The sequence below is a fragment of the Carassius auratus genome, chromosome 23 (genome assembly GCF_003368295.1).
Source record: "Carassius auratus strain Wakin chromosome 23, ASM336829v1, whole genome shotgun sequence".
NCBI lineage: Eukaryota > Metazoa > Chordata > Actinopteri > Cypriniformes > Cyprinidae > Carassius > Carassius auratus.
The window spans coordinates 11,703,432-11,713,807 of record NC_039265.1 but is presented as its reverse complement, the minus strand read 5'-3'; the positions used below and the strand labels follow the sequence as shown (position 1 = coordinate 11,713,807).

The 10,376-nt window shown below is 38.5% G+C and overlaps 1 protein-coding gene across 7 annotated transcripts in view; it reads left to right on the top strand.

Annotated features, from left to right (window-relative positions):
• The first annotated feature begins 3,150 nt into the window (after positions 1-3,150).
• The window catches only part of LOC113041306 (signal peptide, CUB and EGF-like domain-containing protein 3), a 92,787-nt gene continuing 85,561 nt past the window's right edge, over positions 3,151-10,376 (top strand). For all 7 annotated transcript variants that reach the window (XR_003275377.1, XM_026199767.1, XM_026199771.1 and 4 more), the window contains exon 1: positions 3,151-3,499. Coding sequence is in view for 6 of the 7 variants with exons in the window: in XM_026199767.1 (XP_026055552.1) it covers positions 3,406-3,499 (94 nt within the window). In the remaining variant the exon portion in view is untranslated. The remainder of the gene's footprint in view (positions 3,500-10,376) is intronic.

The window sequence follows — 10,376 nt, the reverse complement described above, 5'->3', positions numbered from 1 at the left end:
AATTCAGCTTTGAGCACAGGAATAAATTATACTTTAAGATATATTACTGAACAATAGAAAACGGTTATTATAAACCTTAATCATATTTGACATTTGATCAAATTGAGTAAGTGCAGACTTGGAGTACATTAGAGCACATTTCTTCACATTAACTTATTTAGAGGTTTATTTTGGTAAAAAACCTTTTCATTGTTGACTCCTTAAGCATTTTCTTTATCCTATGTATTGCTTAACATATTTGTTAAAAGCTAAACTTGCTATAAAAGTGTTGTATTAGCATCATATCATCAGTTTTCCACGATAGCATGCATAGTAACTAAATTAAGCATGCTTTTACCAAATGTCAAATTAATGTGACCCTGTTGCACAAAACCAGTGTTAAGTCTCTGGGGTTTTTTTCGAAGCAATAGTCAAAAAAACTAACATTATAAGGGTCAAAATTATTAATTTTTCTTTTATGCGAAAAATCATTAGGATATTAAGTAAAGATCATGTTTCATGAAGATATTTTGTAAATTTCCTACTGTAAATATGTCAATTTAATTTTTGATTAGTAACATGCATTGCTAAGAACTTTTTGATTTTCTCAATATTTAGATTTTAGAATAATATCTGATCCTAACAAACCATACAGCAATGGAAAGCTTATTTATTCATGTATAAATCTCAATTTTGGAAAACTGATACTTGAGACTGATTGTGTGGTCAAGGGTCACAAATATGTCATGTGAGGACCAGAATATGGATTCAGTGTTGATGGGAAGGTGTTTGAAGCTTTGTGCCATGACCCAGTTCTCACACCCAGGTTCACAACATGGACAATATTACAGTGCAGAAAGCTGAAGTCATGCAACAAAAAGGCCGAGCATAAAAACTAAACGGTAACTTCGGCGAGTGCTGTATAATGATGGAGCAGGGACAGGCCAAAGCTTGCCTCCGTCTGCCTTTGTTGAACTGTACTGGGGCTTGACAGCAGGATGAAATGTCTGGAGAAGTACTGGAGCTGAATGTTTAATGACTGCATGGAATCTGTTATTCGGAGGACTGACCTCGAGTTATAACATGAGAGCCAGAGGAATGTCCCGAACAATTATCTGGCGATATTGAGTCTATTGTGATTTCATTTCACTTTGTTTGGATGTGTGAATAATGAGGCCGACTTTCTCAGAGACAAAAGCTGCGGTAAATTCCCTCTTATGAAACCAGCAGAAAGGCCAAAGGTAAACGCGAGCTGCAATCGCACCAGATGTCTGAAGTCGTGAAGGACCCTTCAGACGAGGGGTGAATACGTTTCCGAGAAAACCCCATCCTGGAGTTTAACTTTCCATCGTTCTTTTGGAGGTTTAAGCATGAAGTCACACCTCTGGCATGTTTTTTAATTGTTGCAGGGGTTAATTGTCCTCTGTAGAAAACCCTGAATCATTTTAGTGCTTGAACAGGCCTGTTCTGACACGATCTTTCAGTACGTGGGATGCGGTGCGTGAGGAGCTGGAAAGCAAATGCCTTCGGGATGCGAATCTGCGAGACGGATCGACGCAGCCGAAGTATGTAAACCGAGGATCAATTATCAGTTGCTCGACGTGTCTCGGCTGCACATGCTTTCAGGAGTTTGTGGCGAGATGAGAGGGAGTCCATGAATTGCACGTGGCTCCCGGAGCGTCTGACCTCTGTTGCCCCCATGGAAGCCTTTTCTATGGAAACCCCCCACTCACCCGCGCTCCGTCCCGCTGATGATTGCGAATTCCTGCAAGGTCAGAAAGAGAGAAACTCGTCTGTGCACTCGGTGAAGCGAAATGTGTTCATTTGAGAAACTGCAGTGATGTAAAGGAATGGGCTATTCACCCTCAGGCCATCCGAAATGTGGACGAGTTTGTTTCTTCATCAGATTTGGAGCAGAAATGTAGCATTGCATCACATGCTCCTCTGCAGTGAATGGGTGCCGTCAGAATGACAGCTGATTAAAAACATCACAGTAATCCACATCGCTCCAGTCCATCCGTAAATGTCTTGTGGAGAGAAAAGCTGCTGTTAAAACTAAATCCATTATTGCGACATTCTTACTAGTCATGCTGCATTATATGGGTTTTTCCAGTGAAAAGTTGTCTTGTCTGAATCAGCAGAGAAATATGTACAGATCAAGCACCGTTTACAAGCAAAACCAGTACAGAATGGTTCTAAACAATTATGTGGGTGGTTTGTAATGTGACAGGATAAGAGGAGATGGACTTTTTTACTATAGAAAAAGCGTTATCATGGATTATGAACTAATTATATTATAGCCAGAAGCAACCGTTTCAATTTTAAAACGTCTTGTTGCATTTGTTTTTGACTTTTGGCTTTTGACTTCACAAGATGTTAACTGATGGACTGGAGTGGTGTGGCTTACTTCTGGATTATTAATGTTTTATCAGCTTTCATTCTGACGGCACCCATTCACTGCAGAGCATCCATTGCTGAGCAAGTGATGCAATGCATTTCTCCAAATCTGACATTTCTGACAATGACTTTTTATTTATTTTTATTTCTTCAAAGAGACATTTTTGGGTGAACTATTCCTTTAAAATGACGTTTTGCCTCCCAATCTGTTATTAATCACTTGGTGTGTTCAACCATTAAAACTGAACAAATTAAATTCAACTTGAACAGGTGAATCAGCTTGAGATTTGAGATTTGCTTTTGTCTGCAGCCAAATTTGAGGGAAGGACAGTACTAGCATTTTAAACTTAAATTAAAATAACTAAATGTAAGTAAAATTATATAACCTAACTGACGGTATGATTGTAGAAATCAGTGTTCTATTTAACGCTTCTTTAATGCACAAAAACATTCACAGCATGATAATAACTGGATGAATAACAGCCCTATAGAAATAAACATGCAATACTTAGACCATTTATTTACTTAGGCACTTATGCATGCATCTATACGTGTGTTCTTTCATTTTAAATAATTATCAAATAGCCTACATTAACCGCACAATTAATGTATTTGCATGTATATACTTTTCATTTATTTTAAAATTTCCCAATAAAGAACGATTGACTTGCAATGAGAGAAAGAGAGAGAGAGAGCAACGCGCTGTTGTGCATCTCTCCTCCCCCTTCCTCCCTCTCTCTCTCTCTCTCTCTCTCTCTCTCTCTCTCTCTCTGTCTGTGTCTCCTGCAGGACTGAAGATCATGAGCGCTCAACTCGACCGTGTTACTCCTCCTGATCTCCGCGCGCACGATCTCCGCGAGACCAAGAAATAAAACACACGCTCTCTCTCTCTCTCTCTCTCTTTCTCTCACTCTTTCTCTCGTTCATCAGACGCCGGGAATAAAGCTTCGTCCACGCTTGGACTCCAAGTCTCACAATTGCCCGGTTTTCTTGAATTGCCCCTCTCTGTGAAGGTTCAAGGTGTTTAACATGATGCTCATGTTTGGCTTTGGATTATTCAGCGTCGCTCTGATGCTCTTTGTCCAGCAGCCAGCCGGCTCTTCTGCCAGCAGAAACCCGCAAGGTAAGTTTCCCTTTCACCCTCACCATGAGATCTATCTTTTGGCTGAGGAATGACTGCGGGAAAAATGACTGTTTGATGATTTGAGCTCAGTGAGAACAACTTATGAGACGAACAAGCGCTGAAGGAGACTTAAACAGGTCTTTTTGAACTCTTTATACCGTGCAGGTGTGTTTATTATCATATTAGTGATTGATTATTTGCTCATTGATACACCAAACTGTAAAATATACAGCACTTTTATTACTTTTGCTAGATGTTACAGTTAATGTCTGTATTTTTGCTCATTGTGCATGCATGGTGTCAAATGTTTGGAAAACTGTCTAAGATATTTAGCATTAAGGTGTTGTCAGCCATTGGAAAAATCTCTAGAACGGCTCTTAAATGAAATGAAGTGTTCGGTTTGTGGATGTGCTGTAGATGGGTCCCATTTTAAAATGGGGTTTTCACAGAAATGCCATTGAAGAACCATTTTTGGTTACTCTAAGGACTTTTAAGTCAACAATTCTTGACTTTAAAATGTTCTTTACAAGTTTTCTTATGTTCTAAAGAATATTTTGTGCAATTGAAAGATTCTGTGGATGTTAAAGGTTCTTCATCGAACCATCCGTGATAATAAGGGGCCTTAATGGATCATTCTAGAGTGAAAGGGTTGCAACAAACTTATTAAGCTACAGTTATAATGATAAACAAATGACCACTAGGTTTTCTTAACTTAAGGGTTTTGTCACAGTGGTCTGCAGATCTCTCTCAAACACCTGTAGAATAAAGCAGTTTAGAGTTCACCGGGTTGTGCACCACTGAAACACCTCTAGAACGATCCCATCTAGTATAAAAAATGAGGCATCTTTAGAGTTTATATATCTTATATATATATCATTTCTGACTGTTGCATTGAAAACATTATAACGTGCATAGGAATTAAATTACTGTGTTAAAATGTGTTTTCAAAGAACAGAAAGCATTGCGATATACTTGTTTGTAAGTAGGTTAATTATTTAACAATTATGCAACAATTGGCTGTCAGAACATAATACCTTCTTTAAAATAAAGGTTATTTATTGGCATTGATGGTTCCATGAAGAACCTTTAACATCCATGAAGAAGTTGTTTTCCATTCCACAAAAGGTTATTTCTAGTGGGGGAAAAAATATTTTAAAATGCACTTTGTAAAAATAGTTTCCAAAATGTTCATAACTTGGAAGAACCATTTTGGTTCCCCAAAGAACCATTCATTGAACTTTTCTTAAGAACCTTTCCCACTGCAGACTCTTCACTGGCATGTATGGTTCCATAAAGAATCTTTAACATTCATGGAATTTTTCCATTGCACAAAAGGTTCTTTAGATTATTAAAAGGTTCTTCACACAAAGAAAACAATGTTTTTTTTACTTTTAAGAACTGTTCAACCTGAACCTGAAAGGTTCTTAGGAACCCAAAGTGGTTTTATTTTTAAGAGTGCAATAAAAAACTTTTGTCCAATGTAAATATACTTTGAATGTTTAAAGTTATTTGTGGAACCAAATAACCATAATTTTATTTTCTTTAAGAACCATTCACTAAAAGGTTCGAGGAACTAAAATGTTTCTTCCAAAACTTCCTTTTGGAATTCGTACTTTTTAGAAATGATGGATTTTTTTTTTCTTTGTTATTATACTAGAATAAGAAAGAAAAGAAAAATGTTATTTAACTATTCATTGAAAAGTTCTTTAAGGAACCCAAAATGGTTCTTTTAAGGCATTGCTATGCAAATTCCCCTTTGGAGCCTATGTTTTTAAAAGTGTAGAACCAAACCAGCGTCTAAGGGGTGAAGAACAGCTCTGAACTGAGGTGTTTTAGGGCCTCTAGAACCCCTTCTGAATGAAGACATCTCGAGTCCAGAGGGTCGGAGCTCTAGATCCCAGCTGAGCCCTCATTCACCTCCTCTCCCCATCACTCACCGACATGCTCTCCGTACAAACAAACCTCAACAAATGGCAACTCTCGGGGCTCGGTCCATGCCGACCACATGTTGCTCAGCTCCATATGTGGCCGAGAGCTGGAAACCAGTCTCATGGAGGCTATTTAAAGGTATTTAGCACTATAAAGTCAAGTATTTGACGTTCACCTGTGACCAAGCGAAAGTGCGCACTGAACCTCTGGGAATTTCGCAAGCTTTTGCACGAGGACCAGAGGAATAGATGTTACGTTTAGAGGTCACGGCTAATAGATTGTTGCGCAAGCGTGATGCAGCGATGTCAGCGGCCGCTCGTGTACGCATGTGCACGTCTGGTTTGTGTGCATTTACGTCTGGTGATGCTTAAAAGGTTACTTCTCCTGTCGCGCTGACAAGGACAGCCGAGAGAAAGAGACCGAGAAGGGGAGCGAGCGAGCGGGAGGGAGGCAGGGAGGGGGGTTGGGGGTTATTTTGCATCTTGGGTGGTCTGTTTCCCATTGTGGGAAAACTCAATATTTACATTTTGTAATTAGAACTACTTTCACTCTTTCATTTTCCACAACAAGGATTTACGCAGATCTTACAGGGGAAGGTGGCAGCGGCGGGCCTAATGACCTGCACCTGTTCATCACCACGGGACGGTCAGGTCAGCGGCGGATGTGTGTGTGTGTGTGTGTGTTTGAGATGATGTTGTGGACAGAAGGGTGATGCAGGTTTGGTGGTTCTGTGTTTTGGGTCTTGTGCTCCGGGTGTGATGGCATCCTAATCTGAAATCTGTTGTAACAGAGTAGTTTCTTTTACTATTTCTTTGGTCCCTTTTCATTGCATATTTTGTCTTAATTAGTTTTCTTCTTCATTTTTCTTTCTTTCTTTTGCTTTTTTGATCTTTCTTGGTCTTTCCTTACTTTGTTGTCTTGCTTTCTTTCACGTTGATTTTAAGCTGGTCTCTCATTCTCTCCTGTCATTTTTTTTATTGTCTTTTTTAATGTAACTTCTTTTGTCATTCTTGCCTCTCCTTTTTATTATTTTTTTCTGCATGTTAATTCTTTCTTATTTTATCCATTTGCCATTGCCCTTTCATTCCTCCAGTCTTTTTCAGTTGCTTACTCCTCTCTTTCCGTTGCTCTGTCACACTTTCATTCACTTGTTGGTGGTTCTGGCTTCATTTACTATCTTTGTAATTAGTCAATGCAGGATGTATTCGCAGTATTTCTTAATCTTAATTAAAACACAGTTATGCGTTGTTAGTTCATGATAGCTCAGGTCCATTAATTAAAATGAACAGATCTAGCCTTTGCTTTTAATAACGTGTAAGTAAATGTTAAAATGATCTTAATTAGTTCATGTATTTAATGTTAACAAATGGAAAGTGTGTTTCTTTCTATCTAAATTCCAGTGGAGTTTTTCTGTCTGGAGCGTTGTCTGTCAAACGCATCAGTAGCATATAAAACAGACAGTGAGTGGTTAAAGCGTGCCGTTTGTCAGGTCAGTATTTATTATGTTCTCCTTTGTCCTTCATCAACGTCGCCATAATTGCAGGTTACCAGCACCGTGAAATGATCATGATTCATTATAATAATCATAATTCCCAGTAAATGGGTTACGGAGGTCTAAAAACCCATGTGTAATAAATTACTTGGCGAAAGAAAAGAAAAATCCTGATGTTCTCGAGCAGCTCGGTTTAGCTTTTTGCTCTCCTGGCCCCGAACTGCAGGCTAACAGTGCCAAGGCAACCGGCGGTGAGGATGTGACATGCCACAGCGGTGTGTGTGTTGATGTAACCTCTAGTCTGTCTCCCCGTTCACCCCGAGGCAAACCCCTGCCGGGCAGACCCTGCTGGACAACTCCAGTGTGGGAAATACACATTTCCCTTGAATAGCAGGAGCTGGGAAGGAGGGGAGAGCAGCGGAGGCCTGCCGGGGAGGGGTGGCGTGACAGAGGTTTGGGGGTTTGTTTGCTTTGTGTTGCCTTTCACTCAATGAAGTTGGAGTTTTCTTTTGTGAGTCTGGAGCAATGGCCTTGTCAGAGGCGGGGACAGATGATCTCTCTGCTCCTCGATTTAGAGAATATCTAGAATCGAACAACCTTGTAGGAAAGAAAAGCTGTGAATGAGATCTCTTTAGTATGTATATTGCTGCTACAAACATGCCATTACATTTACATTCATCCATTTAGCAGACGCTTTTATACAAAGCAACTTCCACTTTTTTTTTTTTTACCAGTATGTGTGTTCCCTGGGAATTAAACCCACAACCTTTTGCGCCGCTAACCCAATGCTCTACCCCTGAGCCACAGGAACACTAATGAGATTAAAGAGACAAAATAGAGTTTTTGTTTTAGTTTCATGCCTCTCAGAAAGACCCTAGATGTGTCTCCTTAAGATTTTAGAGGATATTTGAATGTCTCAGATTTGCCTAAATGTAATTTCAGTGTAAACTTTGAATTTTATTTTTATTAAATTCTCACAAAACAAATGATCTGAGCATGCATTTGGGCAGAAAGAAAGAAACAAACAAAAATTGAGATCTCGGTAACATTGCAACGTTTTCTTCTAGACTCTCGATATATTACATGGAAAGAAAATAATGACACTTGAGTCTCATGCTTCCTGAGAAAAATACTTTACAAACAAAAGTCTGAGATCTCAGTTTTTCCTCTTTAAAACATCTGCACAGCTGTCATCATTCATATTTATATCTCTTTATTTTTACGACACCAATTTTTACTGCTTTCTTTCAGAAATATCTCAGAAAATGTAATTCTTTTAGTGAATAATAACCATTCCATTAAAATCTACAGCGCAATGACAGAGAAACCTGTCAAAACAAATTCCCACTTGAAGAAATGCGAATTTGGTGGCTATTGTAAGGTCTTTTATATATAGCTGTTGTTTTGTACATTTGGTGAAGTTTTATCGTCTATCGTCTAGATGAATGTTTCTAGTCGTTTTGTTGCTTAAAGGTTTCTCTCTGTTCTTATCTTGGTGCACATCTTTCTCACAAATGTCTCGCTTTCTCTCTATTTAACCCTCAATCCAGAAAATCTCTCACTAGTTTTCCTCTTTTATTTTTGTCCCAAAGTGGAGTGCGCATTTTTGAGGCAGGAGTTGAAGCATTTATAGTCGGCCACATGGCGAAATATGTTTACTGTTCAGTCGGATTCTGAGTGTACAAAACCCATATGAGTTTGCCACTCTGAGAGTCTTGTGAAGTTTTTACATTTAAAATGGATAATGCATGTTATTCCTTAGGGGAAAAAGAGGAAAAAAATACAATGTTTTCTGTCCAGAGTTTGCAATGGTTTTTTTTTTATTTATGTGTAAAATAATGCTCTATAACATAAATTACTAGAATAAAATCCTGGGTTTTGAAGTCAAGACATCCTGACATGGCATTAGGAAAGCAAAGGTTGTAGGTTTGATTCCCAGGGAATGCATGAATTGATAAAATGCTGAATGCAATGCAAGTCACTTGCACAAATGTAAATGTATTTGGATATAGTCCATGGTATAGAATGATTACCATATTCAAAACATGGTATCGCCATCTTAATAAATCTAACGAGAACATAATTCACAATATATTATCTGAAATATCTTTATTCTCTTAATATCTTATGCAGTTTGGTTTTAAAAGATGTTTAGATATTTCTTATTCGTGTTTAAAGAACAGTTTGCCTTAAAATGACTATTTGCTGACAGTACATTCACCTTCAGGCCATCCAAGATGTAGATGACTTTGTTTCTTCATAGGAACAGATTTGTAGAAATTTTGCCTTTCATCTCTTGCTCAGCAATGGATCCTCTGCAGTGAATGGGTGCCGTCAGAATGAGAGTCCAAACAGCTGATAAAAAAATCACAATAATCTACTCCAGTTCATCAATTAATGTCTTGAGAAGTGAAAAGCTGTGTGTTTGTAAGAAACAAATCCATCATTAAGATTTTTTTAAGAGTCTTAATCCATAATATTGCTTTCTCCAGTGAAAAGGTCATCTGATCTGAATCATGAGAGAAATCTGCACCATTTACAAGTAAAAAACAGTCAAAAACCCAAAGGTTTAAAGTTAAAATCTCTTAATGATGGATCTGTTTCTCACAAACATGCATTTTTTTCACTTTACAAGGCATTAATTGATGGACTGGAGTAATGTGTAGATTATTGTGATGTTTTTGCGAGCTCTCATTCTGACGGCACCCATTCACTGCAGAGGATCCATTGGTAAGCCAATTTCTTCAAATCAGATGAAGAAACAAACTCATCTACATATCGGATTGCCTGTTAGTGAGTAGACTGTCAGTAAGTTTTCATTTTTGGGTGAACTGTTCCTTTAAGAAACTATATCATGAAGGGCTAAGAGTTTATATCTGATAATGAAAGGCAGTTGGAGTGGAGCAGCTTTTCTGTATAATTTAATTGTTGGTGACTTTTAGCAGACAAGAGTGGCAGAATGGGCTGATTTTCTCTCTCTCTCTCTCTCTCTCTTTCTCATCCCAGGCATCGTTAGGAGACAGAAGGAAAGCAAACATGCCTCAGCTAATTAGCGGGTTGGGCTGGAGGTATATACATAGCCTGTGTGCGCTTTACGCTCTAACCTACAATTACTAAGCCAGAAGTGACACTGCTGGGTTTAGATCATTAGGAGTTTACACTGATGGTGCGGTCAGCTTCAGAGGAAGTGTGGAGACCACATCTGTAGGTGTTAGCGAGAGCGCGTGAATGCCTTCCTAGTTAAACGTGTGAATGTCACATGACGAGGGAGGAAATACATCTTAATTGAAGGCTTTTATGGGGAAATCAGTGTTGCATTAATGCATTAAATGACCGCGTTTTTGTGTTTTTGGCACTGTGTGTTCTTATTCTTTTACGAATGTTATTTATGAGTTCTGAACGTGTTTAATAAAGCCCATCAGTGTTGTATCTAGTGCTTTCCCAAATCTTCGCATG